General features: G+C 39.1%; 2 protein-coding genes across 4 annotated transcripts; both read left to right on the forward strand.

The window, feature by feature from the left end:
* Positions 1 to 2,797: 2,797 nt before the first annotated feature.
* usf2l (upstream transcription factor 2, c-fos interacting-like) lies at positions 2,798 to 18,822 on the forward strand. Of its 3 annotated transcripts, XM_085291391.1 has the most exons (11): positions 2,798 to 3,519; positions 3,992 to 4,032; positions 4,260 to 4,366; positions 5,480 to 5,599; positions 6,832 to 6,985; positions 10,967 to 11,054; positions 13,048 to 13,086; positions 15,142 to 15,200; positions 15,564 to 15,658; positions 15,787 to 15,915; positions 16,767 to 18,822. In XM_085291391.1, the coding sequence occupies exons 1-11, from the start codon at positions 3,485 to 3,487 to the stop codon at positions 16,854 to 16,856; spliced, it is 957 nt and encodes a 318-aa protein (XP_085147517.1). In that variant the 5' UTR covers positions 2,798 to 3,484; the 3' UTR covers positions 16,857 to 18,822. The 3 variants fall into 3 exon arrangements, with proteins under 3 accessions (XP_085147517.1, XP_085147518.1, XP_085147519.1); XM_085291392.1 differs by lacking the exon at positions 13,048 to 13,086 and having other exon boundaries at positions 2,799 to 3,519; XM_085291393.1 differs by lacking the exons at positions 2,798 to 3,519; positions 3,992 to 4,032; positions 4,260 to 4,366 and adding an exon at positions 5,097 to 5,332.
* A 6,904-nt stretch (positions 18,823 to 25,726) lies between these two features.
* On the forward strand, positions 25,727 to 26,749 carry hamp (hepcidin antimicrobial peptide). The gene is made up of 3 exons (XM_085291395.1): positions 25,727 to 26,040; positions 26,141 to 26,218; positions 26,362 to 26,749. The coding sequence occupies exons 1-3, from the start codon at positions 25,954 to 25,956 to the stop codon at positions 26,467 to 26,469; spliced, it is 273 nt and encodes a 90-aa protein (XP_085147521.1). The 5' UTR covers positions 25,727 to 25,953; the 3' UTR covers positions 26,470 to 26,749.
* Positions 26,750 to 27,379: the final 630 nt, after the last annotated feature.

The following is a 27,379-nucleotide window of genomic DNA, read 5'->3' on the forward strand; positions in this document are numbered from 1 at the left end:
CACGGTGCCCCACATATCTATGTAATAAACAAAACCCAGAGAAGAAGAGTTCCGCTTATATGGGGCAAAGGTCACGAATAACAGAGTGACATAATGACAATCATATTGAGTGTCAAAAAACGTTTTAACTCCACCTGATAGACGATAAGTCAGTGTACTCCTAGTGCCAGTCCCTGGCTAAATGGGTTGGGTTAGATCAAAAAGGTCATTCAACATAAAGTTTTACCAAATCAAGCATGCGGACCATTAAGAATGCTATTTACATGCAGGTTGCCATCAAGGTGCCAATAGAAACTGTGCTACTAGTGGCCGGAGACAAAGAAACAGGAGAGGGGAAGGCATGTTCAGAGCCAACAAGAGAGAAAGATAGGCGGGAATGAGTGCGTGATTGTGAAAGCGAAAGAGCTGGCTGATAATAATGAAGCGAAGGAAGGTAGATATATTGCGTTTAGAGGAGACCAGGTGGAAGGGAACGATGGCCAGACAGATGAGGTCAAGCAAGAGTCTCAGTGGACTATAACATTATAGTCTTAATGATAAAATTGTGAGAGAGTAAGGAGCAGGTGGAAGAGAGCCTGGAGAGGTGAAGGTCTGTTCTCGAGAGAAGAGGAGTGAACGTTTATAGAACTGAGATATAATATGTGTGTGAATAGGAGGAAAACAGGCATAACAGTGAAGTTGGTTGAGTTTAAATACCTAGGGTAAACCCAGTATTGGCATTATGGATAAGCCTTGTGGGTCCAGGCCTGCCCACTAAAGCCACTATGCCACCTCAGTTAAATTCTGCTAATAAACTTGAATTTATACAATTTGGTAATGAAAAACATAAAGACCAGTAACATCAGTAAATTATTGCATTGCAAACTCAATTTAATTATTCAGTTCACGGCAGTTTAGTAATTCTACGGCAATCATGTTAACCAGGAGGACACTGAGTGGATAGGCCTATGCAGGTCAGACTTTGGGAGGTACTTCTCATGTCTGTCTGACACCAAGAAAGATCATTCATCAGCTTGTGCATTTGGTTTTAAAGCATGACCCTACAAGAAAGCTGCAAAACAAATGGAAATGTGTTGAGGATATGTGCTCATCTGTCCTAGTGGATGGTGAGTTCACTGATCCCCCTTTGCATTTAGAGAAAATCTAGCTCCTGCTTTGTCTCTTATAAATGGCTACATTTCTCTGCATGTGTATTATGTGTGTACAGCTGTACACACATAATACAATGTATAACATGTATAACAATGTATGTATAACATGTATAACGTATGTATAACGTATAAATAACATAATGGTGATTAGTGACAGAAGGATAGTAGCAAGAGTGAAAATTTACAAGTAAAATGTATAGTTTGGAGATGGTAGCACTGGCAAAAAGACAGGAGGCAGAGCTTAAGATGCAAATATTTACATTGGGAGTGACCAAAATGAACAGGATTAGAAATGTGTACATCAGAGGGACAGCTCAGGTTTTAGACACAAGGTTAGAGAGACATGGCTGAGATGGTTTGGACATGTGAAGAGGAGGGATAGTCCATGCATTGCACTAGGATGCTGAAGATAGAGCTGCCAGGCTGTTGGAAAAGAGGAAGACTACAGAGGAGGTTAATGGAGTTAAGGAGGATATGCATAGGGTAGTGTGGAAGAAGAGGAGGCTACAGATAGGGTGAGAAGTAGGCAGATAGTCTGCTGTGGGGACCTCTAAAGGGAGCAGAAGAAGGAAGAAATATGTGTGTCAGTTGTAAGTTTATCGTGTATCTGTCATGGCTCGCTGTGTGGCAGGCAGGATGAGGACCCAATCGCAAAAACTCACGGACTCAAGGGATAAACTCAAAATGCAGCTTTATTGCTGAACAGAAGATGATAGGCGATACAAAACTAGACTGGGGAAAAACTAACATAAAGCTCACCAAGGAACACAGGGAAATCCACGCAGCATGAGGGAGAACGCGACACAGAACTGAGGGAGACGCAGACATAAATACACAGAGGGTTAAGGAGGGAAGTGGGAGCACACGGGGAACACAGGTGACACTGATAATCATAACAAGACACGGCAGGAGTGAACACAACACTAACGGGAGACGGGCAAAGTAAAACAGGAAGTACAGAGGTTCAGACAGGAGGAGAGAGAGCACGGGGAGAACACAGACATAACGGGCTGGGGAAAACATAGAATAAAACACAAAGAGAGACGAGGGCTCATAAATACACAGAGGGGCACACAGGGGGTAAGAGTCACGAAGGGAAAACACTTAGGGAACAACACAACAGGGCAACTCAGGAAACATGGCCTAAGGAACGAAATACAAAAATACAAGGAACTAAGAATACTGGGCCCACATGGCCCAGGACCATGACAGTATCAGGTTGAGTTAAAAAGTAAAAAAAAAAACACACACATACACAGACAAAATATTCAACTGTTTTAGCCTCCTACATATGGACATCACATTTTTGGGTTGTCTACCAAAATACAAAATTTGGCTCTTCAAGGGCCTGATATCCACTTACAAGGACATTATACTTGCCACTGTTCTATCGAAATTTAAAACGAATGTCCTCATATGTGGATCTTATTTTTCTCAGAAACAAAAATCAGGTATAAAAAAAAATCACGTAATTCTTTGTTTTTACATTCATCAGATCCCAATCAGCCCAAATAGCAAAGATAAAGTAAAAATGCATGCCATAAAAGATTTCGTTTCTTAGGGGGTTAATATGTATAATATAATATGTCCAGTGTTCACTGAAAATGTGTTATTAGCACACTTGTTTTGCTTTACTTTCTTTCTTTCGACTTCAGTTTGTTTTGTTTTTCTTCTTTTGGCCCGCAATAATTAGTAAAATCGTGGAGGCAAAAATAAAAGAATAGTTTGAAATAATCTTCTAAGTTTATTTTGTTTTTTGTTATTAGAATACACTTAAATGCCACTTTGTACGCAAGTCTTGGTGTTAACGAAGACTAATGCGCTCATAAATAATAACAATGTGGCATTAATACCTTGCTGGTTCAGATCTGAGCCAGAACATCGTGCCACTCTCTCGCGCATTAATAATAATTTTTTAAAAAAAAGCTACGTGCATAAGTTACTTGTGGAGCCTGTTCGTTACTCCCAGGTCACCGACAGAGAAGCTTTTTGTTTGCATTTTAATTGGTTTGCAACACTCAGTGTCTTCCCCACGCTCTAGCTGATGTTAATTCGCACTTTTATGGTCACCGGTTTGGGTGAGAAACCGTAGCGAAACGTTATCGACCGTGGTCCCCGGCAAGCAGCAAATCCCTCCGGCGCGACAGCTGATCGAGAGGAGTTACCTCGGATCACCCAGCGACATCAGCAGCGGCCTCCATTTTAACTTCGACACCGAGCCGTACCTCACGTGTCCTGGGCTGTCTCTCTCACATGACCCGAGTGTTTGTTCCCGTGATCAGCACTTCCATCTCCGTCTGTGACACCGAATATCACTTTTTATTTCAACACTGATGGATATGCTTGAACAGAGTCTGGACACCGCAAGGTAACTCGGTCAAAATGGCTAACTGAAAGAAGCTAGCCGCAACATGCTATTTCACACAGCTAGTTTACGACGCTAACCAAGGCCTTACTTATAAAGTGTTGTCAAAACGAATTTAATGTGTAGACTACAGCTAAGTTAGCAACACAGGTGGACAACTCTTTAAGCGGTATAACTTGGTTATATCCAAGAATAGTAGTGTTCATAGTTAACAGCTAAGAGAGCTTAAGCTAGCTTTTAAAACAAATAACTATTCTCAGCCACTCTTGGTAAACCAAGGGCAGTTGCTGTGCTGTGTTTTTCATTATAATTGTCCTGCTGGCTGACTGACTTCCCAGACATCACTTGCCACCCCTTACGGTGAAGTGGAGGGTCAGTTATTACTTTCATTTAATACATTGATATATAATTTTCACAAACATTAGCTGGTTGCGTAGCTTCTAACAACTGAGGTATTTCTGTATCCGCTTTGCAGCCAAGAAAAACAAGAAGAGGAGGTTGTCCAGGGATCTGAAGGTAAGGATTTATTTACTAAGCGGTCTTTGATCACACTGTAGTTTTGTGTGCGTACACAATACTTTATAAAAAAAAAAAGCCACAAGCTCTTTCCTCAGTACACTTGCTTTTCTTTATGTGCTGCAACATTGAGCTTCGTTATTTGCAGCTACACTCGGGGCTTGTTAGCTGTTTAGTTACTTTTTCCATTCTAACTCCTGTTTCTTTATCCCCCTTTTCCCTTGAAGACGGAACAGGAGAAGAGCAGACAGCTGTTACAATAGCCAGTGTACCTCAGGCTGCAACATTTGGTGACCATAACATACAATATCAGTTCCGCACCGAGGGTGGGCAGGTAAGTAGTTAATGGATGGAAGTGTGGACACTACTGATTGTTGCTGTTTAATACCCATTTCAGAAAGCGTCTAAGTGTTCCTAATTGCATAAGGGCCTAGACATTTAGAATAAATTGCCTCTGTTTAGCACTTATGAGAGTACACAAACAGCACAGAGTGGATAAATGTCCATGGGGTGTTTGTGCAGCACGATAATTACCAACTGAGAACTCTCAGCTGCATATTGATGGAGGTGGTTGAAAAGATGCTTGGACATATGGCAAACAACAGTGAGTGATTATATATGTTGAAGAACCATACTCCCGACGACAGTCCTTAATGTTTAGGCTTACATTTTCTTTTTATCTGATTGTTTTTCTTTTTCTGTGTGCTTTGACACCCTCCTCTATTACAAAGTCAGGAGGAAAGCACTCAGTAAATTCCCTGAAGGTATCAATGTTTATAGTCTTTTTTTTATAGCCTCAAAATTGACTGTTGACCTTTGTACAAAAGTGTCTCCTTTCCTGTTCACTATGTGGTTTTCACACCACTGTTGGTCAGTGGTAAACAATGGGTCAGTAATGCCAGCATATACACTAAAAAAAGGTATTGTGACATTCATGTTGGTTTACCCTTACTGGGTGGTTTGCGCTGGAGGAAATTGAGTCAGTGATCCATGTGGTTCAGGCATAAACAAGACTAGTGTGAGCAATCATGTGATTTCAGTCTGGTCTGGGATTGGCATGAGACTGCTGTCACATGTCAGTCAGGAGGAAAGTCACATGATAGAGGGATACAAATACTGATTCTTCGAACAAACAAGCTCATTTTCCTTGCTATTTAAAATTAAATCAGGCGCATTCTGAAGCGTAAGCATATTGTGGGATGGTGAGATCAATGCACAAGTGAGGTTAGTACTGTAGTGTCAGGATACTAGGCTGAGCAGTACGGAAGCAACAGATATGATAAACAAATCAACAAGTCAGGTAAGGTGCTGTTTTATACACGGTATGATTGAATAATGCAAAAAAAAAATACATAGAGTAAGGATATAAATGGAGAAGCAACTAGTTGCTCTCTTTGTTTTCTTCTTATTCTCTCTTTTTACCCAAATTTGTTTTTCGTCTGTGCAGGTGACGTATCGTGTTGTCCAGGTGACTGACCAACACCTTGATGGAAGAGATGATGCAGGAGGAGCAGTGAGCGTTGTCTCAACAGCTGCATTCACCGGGGCTCCTCAAGCTGTGGCACAGGTATCAAAATTTTACACTTTTGACTGGACCAAAGGGAAACCACTAGTAGTTTAAACCGTTTTTTAAAGCTTGCTTTCTTTATTTACGTGTTAAAGGATAAGGTGGAAGTTAATTTCTGCGTATTTTCATTTGCAACAGTCTCACTGAAAACAACTAAAACCAGTGTTATTCTAATTTCTTTTGTTTCTTTGTACACGCTTGTCATGTTTTAAAACATCAAGTTTACAAATACTGTTAAAGACATGAAATATATCATGGATCAGTATATACATCTATTGGCTGAAAAGTAGGTATATGAAGTTATTACTGTCTCAGTAATATTATTTTAGCTATAAATTATGTCTGACAGTGCAGAGTGTGGCTGTAAGTAAGGCACACAGCCATGCTCTTGTGTTGGGTCATGTTTTTTTTTTTTTACCCCCGCTTTATGTAATGTTTTATGCAGACCAACACTAACAAAGATTGCTGTCTATGAGTGAAACAAGATGGTGTAACCAGTTTTTGGTTTCAAGCTGGTAAAATAGTATCAACTTGCAGAAAGGTGTGTTGTTTTGGTTACTCCTAAAAACAATTATGCTTATTAGCAAATTGTGAACTGTTGTGAGTACTTTTGAGTACACAGATAAAGCTTTTTGCTTTATCTGTATATATAATTCAAAAACGTAAAGTTAAAAAAAAAAAACGGTGTTGTATATCTATTATTATCAGTTATTCTCACCAGTTTTCCATATCACATCATCTCTACTTCACTGATTCACTGAAATTGCAGCAGCGGGTGTAATTTCTCTAAGCTTGCCAAGATGGAAAAATAGTCTAAAGAGTGAATTGTGTGCCCGAATATAATATCTAGTCAACACAAAGTGAGTCACATAGGTGTATAGTTTCAATGTGTGTAGTGCCAATAGTTGTTGCACAAGAACTGCAGTAACAGTCGGAGCACAGTTTGAGCTAAAAATATGCAATTTTTCTAGCAAGAACAGACCAAATTTGTTTTCATTAGTGCTATACTGATGGCTTTACTGACCTTGCTATTATCCCTGCTAACAAGATCACTGCTGCTTCTTTGCCTCCCTTTATCCTAGCTGTCAAATGGAACTGTGTCTTGCTTGGGGGGGTTTAGCAGGGATACCAGTATTGAGTCTGACAGAGGATGAGGTGTGCGTTTACCTGCTGTGACTGCTCCATTGCTGCTTGTTCATGGCTCTCCTCTGTCTCTCTCTTATCTGTCACAGGCTGTGATCCAGAACCCTTTCAGTAATGGAGGAAGCCCAGCAGGAGAGGCAGTGGGAGGGGAGACCCGCTTCGCTTACTTCCCCGCAACTGCGGTGAGCGACGGGACTGTGTCTGTGCAGGCCGCCACGGACCCCACACTCACACAGGCAGGGGGTGAGTCAGTTCTCACACCTAATTTGGGCTGGGGCTTATCACAGTGCTGCAGAGCTAATTAAGCTATTATTTTCAGTGACAAACAGAAGTGTGTTTTGAAGTACCTTAAGGAGAGAATAGCTGTCCTTTTTTTTTTTTATTAGTGAAACACGATCCTGACAGTTTGAGCTGATAACAAAGAAATCAGGGCCATTTACAGCAGATACAAAGAATAAGCAATATATCTAATCCCTCCCTGTTGAGATAAATTATCTATGCTGAGCCTCTAAATATCAATATTTTCATTCTCTATGTAGCTTTTATAAATAGATTTCCTCACCAGCTTGGGTGACTAACCCACGAATCCCATTGGTGGTGCTTTATATGACAAAATTGGGTGAAGTAATACATGTTCAATTCATATTTACATATGTTCACTAACATATATTTGGTGAGGAAGAAGCAAAGCAATCCAAAGATGATAATGACAATTGCACTTGCTTTTATATATATATATATATATATATATATATATATATATATATATATATATTTTTTTTTTTTTTTTTTACACATGATAAACCTAAATATGTGTTGCAGAATCAATTTGCTCTGTGATTCCTTCCCCCCCATTTGGATATTTTTGATCAGTAAGTTATTTTAAAATATAATTTATGATGCTGGAGAATGCAGTTTTCTCCAACTGTGAATCAGCAATTTTCAAGGGTCATTAGATCTTTATTAAAGTTGTAATAATTATGAGAAATATTTTAAATTGCACATACCCAGCAGCTCATTTTAATCTGTTTCAGATTCCTAACTTGGTAATGTGATGGAAACATTTTTTGCCATGACTAGAGTTTGCCTCCTCCAAGTCAAATATTATCAGACGCCAAAATTAAATTTGCCATGCTTACCATGTTTACTTGTTTACTTCATGTCACATGTCTTCCTATTCTGCTTCTCTTCCTCTTTCCTACCATATGCCATCATCTGGCTGTACTACCCGTCCTTGTGGTTTTATGCTGGTTGTCCAGGTCAGGCTATCATTGGCTGAAGCTGTGTTCGCTGAGCGCTGTAAGTGCTCAGTTGACCTAGAGAACAAGATCTAGGCTTTAATGCCTTTTTTTTTTTTAAACTAAAAAATAAACAAAACAAAAAACTGCCATCTACCTATTATGGATTATTCCGCTAGAACTAGCAAGAACACTGTTACTGCTGGCTGGCAGTTGACTGTTGGATGGTCATTATTTGTCTTCAGGATTGTTATGAAAGAGTCGAACATTGTGGGTCTCTAAGGATTTTATGTAGGAGAATGTACAGCCTGGACAGGAGTTATTGTAGGAACTTGTAATTCATCACCCAGTGTTCCTGCTGCTGGCGGTGCTTCTTGCTGTCATTTTGGCCCAGACTTGGGGTCTAAAAATGCTTGAAACTGGGATTCAACGTATCTCCAACATAAATCTATAGACCCAAGGCTGAAAGAGACAGTTCAAGTGCCACATTTAAGATTTTAGCCCTATACCTCATACGATATCATATTGTCCACAATAATTTTGGTATAACTATTTGCGATACATAAAAGTGTCTCGTCTTGATAAATATAGCATTTATGTTTGCTAGGGTACACAACAAGTCCAAGCATGTCTTAGACTGAGAACTACATGTTAGCCTCCAGTGATGATTTAGTGACCAATGCTTTGCAAAATTTACAAGAAAACAGTTCACCCTAAAAGTAGAAACAGCAAATTTGTTTCACCACTTGAAGCAAAGGGCATACAACCAGGCTATGAAGAAGATGCTAGCTGACACAAAAATAAACAAATGCAGCTATTACTCTAGTTGCATTTGGTATGACTGGAAAAGCAAGCATTGCATGAAAATTACTCATGTGTTACATGGTAGAAAAGTAGGGCACTAAGCAGTTGTTTAAAAAGCTCCAAGCAAAATCCAAAATTCTGGATAAAAAATATTGTTAAATTTCAATTTTATTATGTGCTCTTAACTAAAAATGTAAATCTGTTTTTGTGCGTTGGAAGAAAAATACCACAAAAACAATTAAATGTAACTCTCGCTCATTGTCTCACTTACCACTAATACGTATAATAAATTACAGCTTTGTAATTTAATAAACTGGAATTACACAGTTCCACAAAAACAATTAAGTGTAACAGTGCAGGCTGCTAAAGTGTGGCTGGTTTAAGTTGCTTTTTTGTTAAACTAAAATGTTAGACAGTTATATTTTATTTTACCTAAAAGAAAAAAAGCGTGGAGAATTCCCTTCATTTTGTTTGCACTAATAAATGCTGCTGCCTGCAAGCTGCAATCACCAATAAAATGTTCAATATTTTTCTTCTGTGTCATCAAAAATAACATTTCCTTGAACTACTGTGATATAATTTTGAGACTACATCACCCACCCCTAATATCCAATGTGACCTTACATTATGCATTGTTTGTGTCTTCTTGAGAGAGATGGATACTTTGGACACATAGAAATAAGACAATATTTTGCTGACTATAACATACATGTGGATGTATGTAGTAGTTTGTGGCAGCAAAACTACACAAACAAGTAGCAGGCACATGGCACTGAAACTTTCATAGTAAAAGAACAAAAAATGATTTACTTTTTTCTGTTATTTTGTAATCCAACTCATAAACATGATTAAAAAACACAAAAATGAAATGAGTTTAAAACCCCACCTGAGCTCAGTCACGCTCCAGTAAAACACCTATGTAGAGGCACATCTGGGGTCACACAAGGTCATTGCATTGATTCCTTAAATCATTAGGTTTCTTTGATGTAGCTCATCCATTGCTAATTACAGACATAGCTTGTCAAGCTCATGCAGCACATCCACACACACACTGCTTTTCTCTCTCGTTGAGCATTGTGTGTCTACTTCCATCACATGACTTAAACCCACAGAAGTCAGATACCCTTAAGGCCATATCAGTTGATGCACCTCAGCTGTAACTTGTATAATAGGCTCGGCTAGGTGCAGCTTTAAGAGTGAGATTGGAGCCAAAGTGTTAATGCAGTTTGATATAAAAAGCAAAGCACTTAATGTGCATTGAGCATCTTAAAACATTAAGACGTGGCCTCATTCAGAGGGAGCATCTGCAGTCTGCTTTAGCAGCAGATTGGAAAGCCAGAGTGCCTGGTTAAAAGACTGAATGTACCTTGCTGTTTTCATCTGAGAAATACTGATTTTCTTGTGTGTTTTCTGTTAGTGACTGATTCTGCGTTTTAGTCCTTGATCACATTCTTTGAAATAGAAATAACTACAGGCTGAATGTCTGTGTCAAGACCTGTTATTTGGGAAGGTTTTCTGTGAGAGGACCTTCATTTTTTGTGGATAGTTTTTGTTTTGTTTTTTTGTGGCAGAAAATTGTGTTGCTCATTTTGTTTGTCAGGCCAGGTCTGCCATCTTGCTGACCCAGATGACAAGATTAGGTGGCTTAAGATAAAATAAGTGGATTTATTTCTTGATGATGTTTTGGCTCTTGAATGAATATGGTATGGATGAGTAGTGTTAGTAGAATATTCTTCTGTCTACATCTTGATTGTACATGAGAGTTGAGCCTGTTTCTACACAGTTGGCACAGTTGCATCCTTACAAGAAATTTCGGGGTTCCACTTTGCTAGTTGGCTTAAGGATTTCTGTGTTATTTTATCGTTGTGCCAGATGTGGCTTTTCTCTACTTTCCTCCCACAGTTTAATGACATGCACGTTAGGTCAGTCGGTGATTCTGAATCAGTCGTAGGTGTGCATGTGAGTTTAAATGGTTGCCTGGCTCTTTGTGTTAGCCCTGTGTTGAGCTGGCAACTTGTCCCTGCCTGTTGTCCAATTTCAGCTGGGACAAGCTCCAGCCACCTTCCCCTGGATCCTCGTTGGATAAGCACTTAAAAAATTTAATGAATCAAGTCAGTCTTCTGTGAAATGTTGAGCTGTCTTACTCTTCATTGTTGACTGATTACACCTGTGCCTTCCACAGGTCAGTTTTATGTGATGATGACCCCTCCTGATGTCATTCAGACAGGCACACCACGAACCATTGCCCCACGAACACAGCCATACCCTGCGTAAGTATCATCTCTGTCATCTGCTGTTTATGTGATGGAAACAATATTGCCAGTGCAGCTTGAGACACATAAAACTAGGCATGTTTTAATTTCAGTGGAGTTTAAAAGTAGATTTAATGACAAAAGCTGTTAAATACATCTAATATCATAATAATAAAGTTACTATGATAGGTTTCAGTTAATTTTGATAAGGGCTTTACGCATTTATTGCAGCAATAAAGGATTTGTGTTTAGCAGTGTGGCTCTGCTCTCTTAATGCTTCAGAGTGCATCTCTACAAAACACATCCTTTCAAGAAATGGTATCCATCAGAGTCTGAATTAGTACTGTCATAACAACGAGGGCATAGATTATCATTAAAAGATAAATATAACAGCAATATAAAAAAAATTGTTGCACTTTTTCAAAAAGCCTCTAAGATTGTGATGCATTGAAAAGGCAATAAAGTCTTATTTAACATAGCAAGATGTTCATTTTGTGAATTATCATTCCTGTTTTAAGGTATACAGTAAAGCAGTGTATGTTTCAACCGTGTGACTAAAAAGGGTTGCTACTGTGTTGGTTTTGGAGTCAGATCTACCCCTTTCTCATACATCTAGTTTCAAAAAGCCAAGATATTGATCCGCAAAATGCTCGAATCGAGGTGGCAGAACAGAAGCTAAAAAATGAAAGGGTGAATATGTCGTAATAAGCCGTTTAAAATAGTTTCCTAAATTCAGAGTTTAAATGAGATGTATTTTCAAAATCAGTATTTAGCACGCTATAACTGTAACTGCTAATGCAAGAGGGGAGTGTAGAAGTAGAGGGGGTTAAACTGCAATGCAGCAGATTGGAATGATGTATTAGTAGTAATCTATCTGAGCAAAAGAGAATTGTCTCATATGAATGAATGCTCTATTCAAACATGACTGAAAGACTACTGTGACGTCCATTTGAACAACTGCAAGGCTCAAATTTCTCAGCCTTGCTGCCACTGCTGTTTTCTTTTACTCAAGGCTGTTTTTCTGCCCAGGTAATCTCTCTTGTGTTCACCCCGAGTTCATGGTTATGATTGATTTTTAAGGATTTCTTTTTTTCTTTTTTTAGCACATGGTAGCCACACATCTTTTTTTTTTTTCTTTTTTTTTTAACCTTTCGAACTCTCATACTGTTTATCGCTAAAATTCACAACGTGCATTATTCTAATCATGCATCAAAGGGATCCATCTCAGACTCTCCAACTGTTAGCCACATGCTGGTGATTGCTGTTATTAAGATCATCAGCAGGCTCACCTGAGCAAAGGGTTTTAATTTTAATTGCATGCGAACCAAGCTGGTTTTGGCCTACTACTGATTTTTATTCAGAAAAGGGGATTTAAACAAGCTTTATTTATTTATTTATTTCATGGTTCATTTGAGTGCCAAAACACACCGGCACAAGAGCCATAGCCCTGTGAGATTCAAGGCTCATGAATGTCGGCTAGGTTTTGTTTTTTTGTTTTGTTTTGTTTTTTTTGTACCCTGTTTGGTACGAGCCAGTTTTTTGCCTGGTTGGTCACTTAAAAATTAACACATGACCCAATTTCAAATTGAGTTAGCTCCGAACCTAAGTGAATATTCCTCTGATTTCATCCAGGCCTATACTTAACCTTTAACTCGTGAAAGTGATGGGATTGTGGTCAATCAGATAACACTGCTATAAGGAGAATAGCAACCAGGATACAGCACTTTATCTTCTATTTATCTTCTATCTAAGCTGTTTTTTTACATTTCATTTCTCATTTATTTATTTATGTGTTTATTTATTTATTTTTCCAAGAACTAGAGATTATTTTTTTGTTCTTCTGTTCAGGACACATTTAAGGGGAGTTGTGACTTATTTGTACATGAATAATTTATGATTTTCAGTGACTTCAAATAGAATTATATTTACATGTAAAGTGATGAACCGTGACGTTTTCGTTGGCATGTGAGCAAAGTGAATGAAAACTACCCAACCTATCTGCCATTCACAGAGATGAAAACGAGCTGCTGCAACATGAAGTTTTAAACTGGTGAGGACAGTTTCCACATTTCTCCCCACTTACAGCAAATGAACTAATCAAATTAGATCACAAGAAGCAAAGAAGCACACAAACCTCTGCCCTTCACTTTTCTCCACCCCTCCCTTCCTCCCTGGTGATTCTCCCTGCTCTTGATGTGTGAGACACAGATGTAGCAATTTTTCAGTGCTGACCCTGATCCATTATTGTTAGTACTGCTTGTGGCAAATGTATTTTTCCATTAGGACCTAGAAATCAGGTCATTGTTCTCCATCTGGAAACAAATGGCTCACTCCACACTTTTATTTTAGTATAATTTTCAAAGTGTCCTTTGTTGTAGCCATTTGAGTTTGGTTCTCTTTCAGCCTAGTTTTAAAGTTGGTCATAAAACTATATGGACAGCATTTGCTCTTTAAGTGCATTTTGTTGATATGACAGGGCTATTGAGATAAATTGAGCCAATGTGCTTTCACTTGGAACATCTACTTTCAAAATAAGTAGTTATTTGTGACTAACTAGCTAATAATCACAAATTTTTGTGCTCATTTTTTTGAGACAATGACAGTAATATACACAGGATCTTTTTTTTTTTTTTTTTTTTTTTTAATGTAATTATTATTATTTTATTTTTTTTAGAATTATTTTTCTGAACTCATCCATCGAGGTGATCTGAATCTCAGCCTGCAGTCTCTTGTTTTTCACTGTGTAATTTAATGAAATATTGTCAAGGCCATGGCTTGGTGACATAAAAGCAAAACTTTGGAAGAGGGTGGAGAGTGGAGGTGCATTGGTAAATGATTACATTTGTCATTTTAAAGATCAATAAAAAATTGTGCAGACGTTTTTTGTTTTATACATGCTGTATTCAACATATGGAAAGTCTTCTACCAGAGGAAACGTACTCATAATTTTTGGGGTTTCTCTGGCAGCCTTTACTCTCGGGGGCACTTAAAAGAGGTGTGCAGGGAAAAAACATTCCTCTAGGCATGTACATTTAGTTATTCAAACCGCCATCCACATATTTTAACACTTTGCCTAAGAGTACTGTTTGGCTGCTGAATCCATTATACAGCTGAAATCCCATTAAGATGTGTTGAGATACATGTGAGAGAGCCGTTTGGCTTAGCTGACTATCTCAAACGAAGCTATCAGCAGTCAAGTTGTGTTGATTGGACACAAATTCTCTGCAGTAGACTAGAAAAGATTTGTTTTAAGGCAGACAATGAAGACAAACAACCTCATAGGTCATTTATTACGTCACACAAATTGCAGGCAAAATTGCAGTGGCAATAAGGAGTAGTTTAATTTATTCTCAGAATTTTGTAGTCCCCGGTGTTCAATTAGTGAAACCAACACTTGGTTGTACAGCTATCAACCACAGCTTTAAACCTAGTTGAAAGGAATAACATTGATTACCTTTTTATAATGTAATGCTCTGTCAGGACATCCCGGGTCCTGCCTTTTATGTGGCAGGTGCCCTCAGTGTACACTAGACCACATTTGATTATGTGTGAGTGTGTTATTGGTCTCTTCATGCCATGGTGGGTGGTATGATAAGTCTCCTTGTCACGTCTCTGAGACTTAATTAACTGAATCCTGGGAGAGGTTGCAAAGACAAGAGACAGTTGTGTCATTAGGTGTACACCCCAACTTCAGTAAGCAGCATCTGGTTTTCTACAGTGTTGTAATTTTACAGCATAATAAAGCATTGCACTTCCTCCAGGCCACACCTGGGAAGAGGACAGCCAGCTAAAGTAAGGAGGCTAGCTGATTCTCAGTATTCCAGACAAGGCAGCTTGGCTCAAGGCTGCAGGCGTCAGGACTGCATATGTGACCTCATAGGGCTGTGCATCATTTAATATTTCTACCAAAGGCACTAACCATCTTCGGAGGCTCATTTTAAATGGCAATAACAATGGGCTTGAATTTAAAGATAACAGTGAAGAATGGTTTTTAATAGGCAAAGGATTTGGAGGATTGGATTGGATTTGTGTCCGATTGTATGGAGCGCAGAGATGGGAGATATTGTAGTGCATGAAAAGTGTTTTATTTCCTGTCTATCTGCAGGAAAATGGATGGACCCCGAACACCAAGAGATGAAAGGAGAAGAGCACAACATAATGAAGGTGGGTAATTAGTCATGATTGTGGCTTTTGATTTCATCAGACAGTCTTAACACAATGCCGTGTGGTGCCTAAATGGAACATTTTTTGATGAAAGAAAATCACTAAGCCCTCACAAAATATTCTGTTAAGAGTAAAAAAAAAAAAAACAGCATATAATTTTGACCAGCCACTAGAGGTTGCTGTTGAGCTGTCAAAATCAGTCAGGAATGTCGGTACTGACGAGATCCGGCAGATGAAAACCTTGTTTTGTAAATCAGAATGACCTGTGATCTTTTACTGTAGCTTAAATTAGAAATCTGGAAATGTGGCTTGTATGCATATACTCCTTTTAAAAACAGTTCTTCTTTCATCTCTGTTCATCAGTCGAAAGACGGCGAAGAGACAAGATCAACAACTGGATTGTCACACTTTCCAAGATTATCCCAGACTGCAGTATGGATAGCACCAAAACCGGAGCAGTAAGCAGTTTGTTTGTCTTTTAAATTTGCGCTTGACTCATTAATACTCTATAAAAATTATATTTATCACAATAATTATATTTCTTTTTTTTTTTAAAAAAACTGTGACAATGCCTCTGTATTTATAGAGCAAAGGAGGCATCCTGTCTAAAGCTTGTGACTATATTCGTGAGCTGAGGCAAAGCAACCAGAGGCTGCAAGAGAGTTTGAAGGAAGTGGAGAGGATACAAATGGACAATGAGTTGTGCAGACAGCAGGTATGAATATCAGTCTTTGCTCTAGGCTGCAAATGGGGCATCAAGCGAAGTTTCCGTGACTTTGGTAATGTGTAAAGAAGGGCTATGAATGATAATTCAGAGTCCTCCTTTGAGGTGGTTGGGTGTAGCAGATAAATAAACTTGCGCATAATAAGGCCGGCATAGTGGGCTTCATATGTGGCTGTGAAGATTGCCACTGCATTGAATAGATTAGTTTGCTTTATAATTCAATGCAACATTCTTTCACTTAAGTCTCAGAAGCATGAAATCCACCTAGCCCCATATGCATCTTCATTTCTCTGAAACAAACGACCCTGAGACTTCAGGCTGCATAGCTGATCATCACAGCCTGACAAAGTGGATCAAAGAATTTGCACTCAGATAATGAGAAGTGTTACCTGAAATCAGTGCTTTGAGAGACTGGGAATAATATACACAGGGGTTGTGTGAGAACTAAGTGCATGCTAATGCACTCAAAAGTATTGTGAAATCTTGCAGCTCTGAGTCTCTTGCTTGAATCTTGGGTCTGCAAGCAATTCAGTGATATATTCTTATTCAGATGCTCAAAGCTGAATATCCTTCCTCAGTCCCTCAGTGGGGAGGCAATGAATTCAGGATTCGCCCAGGGGAAATGTAGCAGAGATGACATACCTCAAGATTTGATAATCCAGTTGGTTGTGGGCATCAGTGTTTTACAGAGTCTACACACGCTGCTCAGGGATTGCATAGTCCTGTGTATACATTAGTCAGCTCTTAGTTTTCAAAGGAAAAAGTTTGGTCAGTAAAGTTAAGGCTGTATTTTGCTGTGGAGAATGTTGTGGATGATGCATTTTTTTCTTCTTTGGTTTAAGATTGAAGAGCTGAAAAATGAAAACGCATTGCTCCGAGCGCAACTCCAGCAGCACGGCATCGAAATGGTTGGAGAAACGCCACCACAGTGAATGAAACCAAAAGAGCAGCGCAGGGCACACCCACTCAGACATATAACTGACACAGTGGGAAACAACGCAAGAAAAAAAAAAACGAGAGACTTTATGGAGAATCACTTTCTTTTTAGTGAATGCATCCTCCCCTGGGTTCCCAGGTTGTGAACCCTTCACTAGCCGATTTTGGCTGCACTTGACTTTTCCAATCGTATTGAGATAACCACCCGCTGCAGCTGAGTAGAAATGTGCTCCAAGAAAAGATGCCCACTCACCTTTATCAGGGTGCTTTACTGTAGGACTAGCTATGAAAGAGACCCTCTGCTGCCCTTCTTTATTTGTATTTATGTAGCTTCATTCATGGACTACGATGTTTGGCAATTATTTCTTTCCTTCCCAAACCCTTTTCCTCGTTATTAATTTTGACTTACTTCATGCTTTTATTCTGTTTGTGTTTTTGAGTTCTGTATTAATATTTTGTTTTTAGCCCCTTTAATTTATTAGTCTGTTTGCTGACAGAAGCCTTGATGGAGACCCGTTACGATGAAATTTATGCATCCAGTGAAGCCGACATCAAAGTATGAAAAACATGATTCTACAGACAGAAATAATGTGACACACATAGCTTACCTAGACCCAAAGACAAACAAGAATCTGTGCTTGCTGATGATTCTGGGCTGATTTATGTAAATATGGCCTCTCATGTTTTAATACAGATGTTACAGAATGTTAAAGCAGATTATCTCTGGGAGTAAACAATCAATAACTCATTAGTTCCATGCTGGCAATTGTCAAAACAATTACAACAAAGTGTGTGCAATCTATGAAGTTCAGTTTGCTGAGGCTAAAATGTGGTTTACTTGAAGTGTTGGGCATTTGCTGGTGAAGTGGTATTTAAATACAAAGTGAAATGTTAGAATGTGGAACATGCAGACACGTCAAACTTCATGTTGTGGAGAGGTGAGCGGGGCAAATCCCAACTTTTGCCACATATTTAGGTACTGTGGGTTTTGTTTTCATCCTTTGTCGTGTGACTTACCTGTGTCCCAGTACATGCAAGAATAATCCCCATGTTTCATTTCAAGCTGTTTGCTCTATTTTGGTATTGCAACACTTCAAATGGAGCTCAACGCACAAGGGGGTGGGGGGCACCCTGGAGAGCAGTGCTCAAAGACTTTGCTCACTATAGAAAATGAGTACACGGAAATTCTGTGTTGCAGTTCTTAGTTGAGCATGACTCATTCTCTACGAAAAGACTAAATAGTTTGCATGCGGGTAACTTGGAAACGATCTTACATATTTCTCCACCCACGCAGGCAAACAATAAGTAAACTGTAATTGGTTGTACAAACAGCAAAAGGCAACATTAATGTTGCTGAAGGTTTTGTGAATGAGTATAAATGATGTGTTTTGGGTTTTTTTTTTGTTTGTTTGTTTGTTTGTTTTTTTCCCACTTGGGAAAATGTGAGTGGAAGAAAGATGTCAAACTTCACTTAATAGAGCACGATTGCTTCTCCTTGTATCAACAGCTCAGGATCCAGCAAAGAAAAACCAACACTCAGACCCCTGGCAACATTGGCTATCACATTTTAATATCTCAGACTTGCTTGTGCTTTTAAAAGTGCTGTTCTGCTGCAACAACTGGATTCAAACCTGGGCGATATAGTGCAAGTGTCTGGTCTATCAAATGAGGCTCCTAGCCAAAGTCGAATGATAGATGTTTTGCAGTAGATTTTTTTTTTTCTTTACACCTCAGTGAGGAGAGACGTGAATGTGAAGAAATGAGTACTGCTTAAAAGATGGTTGAATCAGAAATCAAAGGTCATTCGTGGCTAACTTTTTTTTTTTTTCTTGCATTTCTTTTTTTGAAATGGCAAAAGGAAGAAAAAATCCTCTTTTCCTCTGTGTAGCAGCCTCACTGTTCTCAGGTTAGAGACATGTTTTCTAAGCAAAATGGTGGAAAATAAAACTTTCACAATCTAAACATCTTTGTCTGTGGATCATCGTTTACCAGATCTTGGGAAAAGCTGAATATATATTTTTATTTCCATCCGCCCAGTAGCATTGCATATTATTATATACATTATAAGATTCATTGTAATTTAAGACACTGATTTCCCTTTACCTTTTATTCTTAAATACATTTGCTCTAATTAAACCTAATCATCCCATTGATGTGTTAAAATTCAATGAAAACTAACCTGATTATGACTGTAAAATAAGTTCAATCCTTCTTTTTTTTTTTTTTTTTCTTTTTTTTTTTTTTAAATTAATTATCTAGAATTACTTGTCCCTAACATAGACATAGTAGGCTATCATTTTTGGCTATCAAATCAATAAGTCAACACAGTTTACATAAAAGAGTGGGTGTGACCTGTAGGAAACAGCCGGGTCTACACGCAGCCGAGTGGGATATTTAATATTTTAATGAAGTAAAATGAAAACAGCTTCAAACTAAAGTCAGCACGACTGCTACGGGAAAAGCAGCTGTATAGGTTTTAAAATGTGGTACACTATGTTTGGACAAAAAAAATTGCTGTGGTTTGTTTAGCTTTGACAGCGCTATATTTATAAAGTCTATGTTGAGCCAGGAAGAAAAGCCAGCAAAAATACTGACTGTGCAAATGAAGCGGCCTATCACTATCACAGGAGGACCACAACCATGTATTTAGTTAAATTAGTGTGCAACTTGAATAAAAGGTATTTGTGTGAGATGTAAGACAATTTTAGCTGGTTTGTTTTAGATGCAACCCTGATGGTGTTAAACAGCTGGAGAGCTGCTGATTCATAGTACACACCCCAAGCCTGTTTAGTGTGCTTTCTTCCAAATGATTAATATACAATGTGCATGTCTCACCATGCATGCAGCCTGTTGCTCCTATTATTTTTTTCTTTAATCTCTACTCTTTGAACTTTTTAAATTTTGCACTTTCTCAACAGTTTCCCCCTAAGATTAAAGTATTCTGATCTGATAACAACAAATATCCCACTGGTTTCATAAAGATTTAAGTAATGTTAAGTCCCCATTTATAGAGAGATGGATAGATATTAAGTCTTTTAAATAAATCTTAATACTTAGACAAGTAGAATTTTTTCTTTAATGTGCGATCTCAAACTGCTGCAATACCTTTTTAAAAAAGAAGCTTTCAACATAGCATAAAATAGTGTCATTGATTTGCATTAAAATTTTCCAAAAGGCACAAACAATAAAAACATGCTCCAGACATCCAGTTCCATCACTTGAAAAGCTGAGGCGACACCTAGCAGATAGCTGCTGGTTACAGCTGCCTCCTTTAGCCTGACCATGGCTCTTAACTTTAAACCTTAACTCGTCCATTTTAGGTTTATTAATTCCATGAACGGTTCGCAGCCAAGTGTGAAGCGGTGGGAATGAGAATCAGCACCTCCAAATCTGAGGCCATGGTTCTCAGCCGGAAAAGGATGGAGTGCCTTCCTGCCTTCCTGCCCCAAGTGGAGGAGTTCAAGTATCTCGGAGTAGTGACCGAAAGAACGAGATCGCAAATACAAGCGGCGGAAATGGGCTTCCTCCGAAGGGTGGCTGGCCTCTCCCTTAGAGATAGGGTGAGAAGTTCGGCCCTTCGGAAGGGGCTCAGAGTAGAGCTGCTGCTCCTCCACATCGAAAGGAGCCAGTTGAGGTGGTTCGGGCATCTGACAAGGATGCCTCCTGGGCGAGGTTTTCCGGGCATGTCCCACTAGGAGGAGGCCCCGAGGCAGACTCAGGACACACTGGAGAGATTATATCTCTCGGCTGGCCTGGGAACACCTTGTTGTTCCCCTGGACAAGCTGGTGGAGGTGGCTGGGGAGAGGGAGGTCTGGGCTTCTCTGCTTGGGCTGCTGCCCCCGCGACCCGGCCCCGAATTAGCGGAAGAAAATAAATGGATGGATGGATAACTCCATAAAACCTTTTTTTTTTTTTTTGACCAGGCTGTAAAAAGACTATGCTATGAAGTTGGTCGCTTTAACATGGGAGTCTTTAAAGGTTTCATTGCTTTTGGTGCAGTATGGCGGAGCGGCTGTTCGCAATGTGGTTCTAAAGGTTGCTGATGGCTCTAATCTGAGTAATTTTTAAAAGTCGATGTGGTTTTTGCTATATGTGGCTCAACAGTGGAACACTACGTTTCATTTGCCACCAGTTGCCTTTCACTTAGATGTGCATGTGGCAGGGATCTGGTCCAGCTCCTGGGCATGTTAGTTAGTAATTTGGGACAATACGTCTTTATTGTTGTGAACAGTTGGCAGGTTGAACTAACACAAAAATGTCTATATTCTCAACAAAACGTGCAGGGTATAGGGTTATATTGTCTTGTCAGTGTGGAACAGAGATACAGTTTTAAATATATTTTCGAATTTTCTCTTACAAGGATAGAGTTACTATGGGTTACGTGTCCCATGTGTACTCAAATCCACACAATCAACACACTGGTAAGTATTTAGAAGATATAGAGGGCACCTTGGGGGAGAAAGATCAATGATGGATGAAAGCTATATCCAAGCCCTTAGTGAGATTGCGTTGGGCAGGGCTACATTCTGCTGCTCTTAAAAGAGAAGCTGCTATTTTATATAGATAGATAGATAGATAGAGATATATGTAGACTGCTGTTTGCACAGACACAGTAACACATGCACTGAGTATTCACTTGACTGAGAGTATGTGCTAAATTTGATTTGGTTTTGTTTTCAGGCTTGTCAGCTGCCATTTAAACATGCATAGACAACCAAGCAGGCAGGCAGGCGTCTGTGTGTCCCCGTTTCTGTTTGAAGTGGATGATCTCTGATCCCACGTACCTCTCTGATTGGGACATGCGTAGTCTCTCTCCGTCTGTCTGTTTTCCTTCTTCACCCCGAAAGCGTTCTGAATCGAGTCAGGCAAAGCTGCAATAATACTGATTTGGAAAGGAAAATGAAATGACATAAAGACATGTTTCTTTAATAAATGTTATAGGAAGCATGTACCAGGGAGTTCAACCTTCACCTCTAAGACCAGATAAATCACTTAGAATTAATTGATGTATTAATTGGAAGAGGAAAGTCTCTCCGCTTTGAGCAATGGATTGTTATTGCCGAAATTGTATTTAATGGATTTGAATCAGTGGTTTAGGTCTGGTCAGTACTCAGTGAATGTCTGCTGCACATTTGCCTGGAGGAAGGGAGTGAAAAAGCCACTTCTATAAAATCCTTTATGTGATTTGGATAAGTCCTTTTTTAATTTTTTCGGTGTGTGTGTGTGTGTGTGTGTGTGTACACATCTACCAAAGGACACGGTTGAGTGATTTTCATTGAACTCATGCTGGCCAAAACATTCTCCTGGAAAGCCACAGTTTCATGGCCTGCAGGCTTGTCTTACCTTTGTGCTTTTTTAGCTACAGGAGCACACTGTCAGGAGCATGTATTGTCCACTGCCCGAGCTTGTTACACATTCCCCCTCTCTCTGAGGTTATTTGTTGAAAAAGCCTGACAGAAAGAGTCTTATTCCACCTGACATACAATGTGCCTCACACCACACTTACCATCTTTCTTGGTTGTACATTAATAATGACATAGCACCTGTCACACTCATAAGAGAAGTATCAGCACAAAGGTTTGTATTCTGCTGCTGTCATAAATGGAGCATAGTTTTTTTGTTTGTTTGTTTTTTTGTTTCGCCTTTTTGTGCATCCAGAGTGTCATATTCAACAGTATTTCCAGCACTGATCAAACTGACGCATCAAACTGGTGCACGTGTTGAAAGACACGTGTCTCTGTCTTAAAGCTGTGGGTCATGTAGTTTGGATTGCACCAAACGTATTGTTTGAAGTACCATCACTGGGGATAAACACTGAATATCTCCCTGTCTGGCATCGCCATTTTATCATGGATCTGGTGTTTCTGAGAAACCAAAAATCTCAGTTCAGGAAAAATAAATGTATATGTAGAGCTCACTGAGTGGATTATACCCTGTGCAAAAGCCAGTTTAACCAAACAAAGATTTAACATCTTTTTAAGCTATAAAATATCATGTATAGATGCTACATTTAAATGAAACACGGTTGACTGGAAAATTATGAGTAAAGCCTTTCACTTTGGCAGACAACCCCAGGTGTGCTTTTACACTGACATGGCAAAAGATGCTTTCCATTATGAGGGAAATGGGGGAAAGGAGTCATCTTCCCACTCTGAAATATCACCATGGTGTAGTTGCTCATGAGATACTAGATGCTGAAAAGCTAATTCATACTTTTTTTCCAAGCAGACTGCAATTATTGTGTTCTTTAGACTTCTATCCAAGACTAAAAGAAATCTCACCTCGGTGTTAAGCTGGTTTCCCCCCATGTGTTGTATCTGAAGGTACCTCTGAGAGACTAAATCTGTTTGACAAATTAAAACATTTCATAGCTTAAAGTACTTTTTTTTTCTTTGTAATGTTTAGCTTTTTTAGCCCTCTTTTTTGGGGCACATTATGATTTTATAATAGATTTTGAAAATAGATGAAAGGAGACCAGGCAGTAGAGCTGCACAATGACATGCAGCAAGGGTGTACTGAGTGTACAGTTTATAATTTAAATTTTTTCATTCATTGTTTAGTTGAAGTTGCTATGGTAGCATGAATAAGTGCTCTCTTGCCCGTTATTTTTATCTATTAGGACTGGTCTGTCTTACTGAAATTTTGGAAGTTCCAGTAGCATATTGTAACCTGCCTCTCACTCCACGCTGACAGGGAAAGTCCCTGCATTGACCAGCAACCCATTAACCTGTACTCCATACTCCTCCCCCCTGAGTGATGTCCCAACACTGGTTCACTCGTGACCCAGTTTTGAGAGAAGACGTATTTAGGGAAATGGTTGACTGCATCGAGGGGCACTGTTTTTGTGTGATGGCTTTGGCAGCTGGCAGATATAATGTATGGATTGTCTTACAGCAGCCTATAAAGCATGTAGGAGCAAGGGGGAGGAGGGGTGACAAATGGATGGGGACAGCAGTAGGGTATGATGATGAAACAGAGACAGACGGGGGCAATGTCCTCGACCGGGGGCAAAGAAACTGGTAGAGTGGCGCCTGCTGAGGTGAATCTGTCCGCCATGCTGGTGCCGGCATTTGTTTGGCAAGTAGATTCCTACTGATAGCCACAGGGACTGCTAACAGACAGGGGCGCCCAGGAAAACAGGACAAAATGTGCACTTGGAAAACTCTGCTATGAATTCTTAAAAAAAACAACTTCAACGTCAGATCTTTAATTTTTCTTTTCTTTTTTTTACACTCTGGGGAAACTGGATATATTACTTTTGTCTTTGTACTGTTAACAAGCGTCAGATCTCGCATCTCACGAGTCATGCTTAGTGAAGCACATCAAATAAAATGACATGTTCATTATTTGAAGACATAACGTGGACTAGATATAGGATTAGAGCCTCTTCTCCTCACACGTGAGCATAAAAGACAAAAATCAAATGCATAGTAAGTAATGAAAATGTGATGATCTTGTAAAAATGATAAAACTATGGATGTGTTCCAACAAATGCGGAGCCATTCGTGGCTGTATTTGTTGACACTGATGTTGTGGTCACCCAAAGCAAGCATGTGGGCCAGCGGGGTTATCAGTAAACGAGACAGACTGACGCAGAGGTCCTGTGACATGTTGTTCCTTAATTGAGTCAGGACGGGCGATTGGAAAGACTTTGAAGGTATAATGAGAATTCAAATGGCCTCTGATTTTTATCACCCTCCACAGCGCGATCATTTATCAGTTTGTTCCTTTATTTAGCCGTTTTCTTATTTCATTTCCACCATTATTGATTTTTGTGTTTATTCACAGCCTGATGTTCCTGTGGAATAGTTTTCTTCCACTGACTGGTTAATTAATCTGTAGGTGTTTCTCATGGCTTCAGTAGCAAAGGAAGGAATGAGAAATCCGGTTTTCCAACAAAACTGTGAGCAGTCTGCTGTTGTTATTATTATGCCATTAAATAAACATGGTTTTTAATTGTGCACAGTTTGAAATTTATTCAGAAACTATGAGATTGCCAGGAAATGAGAAATGTTTTGAGGAAACAAAAGCAGCTGTTATTTTGTATGTTGGTTCTTAATTATCTGCTCTAAGAATGATGCATGAAAGAATAAAAACTATGACATAGAACAGATGCAGATTAAAATACCAGAAACAATGCAATTCTTTGTTGTCAACACATAATAAACCCCACTACATTATTTTATATTCATCTTTAACTCTTGCATATTGAAACACCTTGACTCTCAAATGGAGCTTTTTAATCCTGGCTACTACTCTCCAGCTCTCAAAGGGATTTAATTTGGTTCAACTGCAGGTTCCTGTGTATTATGCAAAAACTGAACGTGTTGAAAATGAGGGGCTAATTATTCCATTTGAGAGGTTGTAATTACATCCTTTAGACTGAGCAATGGATATTCCAAAGTGGCTCCTTCTCCTTAGTGAAGGATTTCCTGGGTCGAAACAAGTGTGACTCAGTCAGCCATGCAATAGATTGACCTATGCTGTCTAGGCCTTTTGCTGGAGAAAGTACTGTGCTCTTACCAGGGTTCCTCCAGAACAAAAGTCCAATTTACATAATACATATTGCTCTCAGAGATTGTAAAAATAATGGTCTCCAGCAGCGTGTTCATGTGTGGAATTATGTTCTCACAGTGGAAAGTTATTCCCTTAAAAAGTCTGTAGATGATTTCATATCTTTCTCAGACACTGGGACCCCACAATCAAAAATAGATCAGTGAATTTCCCCTAGTATTGCAGAACTACAGTAAGGAGAAATGAAGAGGTCAAAAACTTCCCCATTGGAATTGGGTAACTGTTGCCAGGAAAGGGCTGGGCCTCCAGCAGCGATGAGGCAATACTGAGCCCAACTGTGTATAAAAACCAACACAGTCAGCATACCATCAAACAGGAGAAGGACACGAGCTGACAAGGGTCAGTGAAATATCTAAAGAAATCCACTTGCCCAGGCAATCACCATCCATCACTGGACCTGAAGAATAAATTGAAGGTATTGTGGTGTTCTTCGCTGCACCGGCACCCATGAGAGGGAAGACCCATCAACTCTAATCTTCAAAGGGTAAAACAACTTAACCATTTAAACCCCGACAAAAATGAAGGCATTCAGCATTGCAGTTGCAGTGACACTCGTGCTAGCCTTTATTTGCATTCTGGAGAGCTCTGCCATCCCATTTGCTGGGGTAAGAATTCGTCTTAAACTCACTTCATTTGCTTATTAGATATAAATGTTTTGCCAGGACGCTGAGATGCGCCTCCTCAATGTGCATAATTCATTAACAGGTGCAAGAGCCGGAGGAGGCAGGGAGCAATGACACTCCAGTTGTGGCACATCAAGAGATGTCAGCGGAGTCATCAATGGTATGTTCAATCGACTGAATGAATTAAACCAATTACCAAGAGCAAATTAAAATTTAAGTGGATGCATTTTCCCTGCAGAGTACCTTGGTATATAGAGCGGATGGAGTTGAACACCTTGCTCACGTCTTTTGTCTTTCCCACAGATGCCAAATCACATCAGGCAAAAGCGTCAGAGCCATCTTTCCCTGTGCCGCTGGTGCTGCAATTGCTGCCGAAGCAACAAGGGCTGCGGCTTCTGCTGCAAGTTCTGAGGATTCCCGCAACAGCCACAAAATATTAATTTATTATGCTTATTGACTCTTTCTTAAAGACTTTCTCCGTAGCATTTACTGTGCTATACACATTTTACATAATTTTGAGGAGATGTGAATTATGAAACAGCACCGAAATAGGAGAGCTTCTCTACTGTATTTATTTTATACATTTCAACCATTTTGTGAATTTCTTTTAAAGAGAAAGTCAGATGTGGACATTTCTTTCATTGGAAAAAGTTGATATTTGGCACTGAATAAAGAATACAAATTAAAAGCAGCTGCAAAAATGTTTTCTGTCATTTTTATGGAAATGTTCATCTACAACAGTTAGCAAGAGATTAGGTCTCAGGTTTATGTTATTATTAATCAATATCCTATCCCAATTTTACCTTTTGAGCTTCTACTTTGTTACATTAAATCATTATATCACTAGAAACAGCTGGCATGTTGCATATGCAATGTTTAATACTCACTAGACACAACGCACAACTCATACACAATTAACATCAAAATTTGTTCTGCTCTCCATCGCTGACAAATCGTTTACACACTAGTAACTGAACTGACAGTTTATGGTCACATTTATTGTTAATTACTATACATGGTGTTCTATTAGACTCTTAAAATAACGCACAATGAGTTTTTCTTCTTGAGACAAATTACATAGTAAAAAAAAAACAAAAAACGTTCTTGCATGTTACCTGAGGTTTATCTGGGGAACAATAAGCAGAAGGTGAGAGCAGAAGCAATATAAACATGAATTAGCCTTCTCAGCTGGGGCTATATTACAGATCATTATCATAATTTCTTATCCGCTGAAATGCATATTGTGATCAGCTCAAATTGATTATCTTTTAAAATGATCTCTAGAGTAAAGGGAAATAATGGAAAGCAAATAAAAGAAATC

Source organism: Mchenga conophoros, linkage group LG11 (genome assembly GCF_057382185.1).
Source record: "Mchenga conophoros isolate Kocher_MC1m ecotype Shallow Benthic linkage group LG11, M_conophoros_male_GT1.1, whole genome shotgun sequence".
Taxonomy (NCBI): Eukaryota; Metazoa; Chordata; class Actinopteri; order Cichliformes; family Cichlidae; genus Mchenga; species Mchenga conophoros.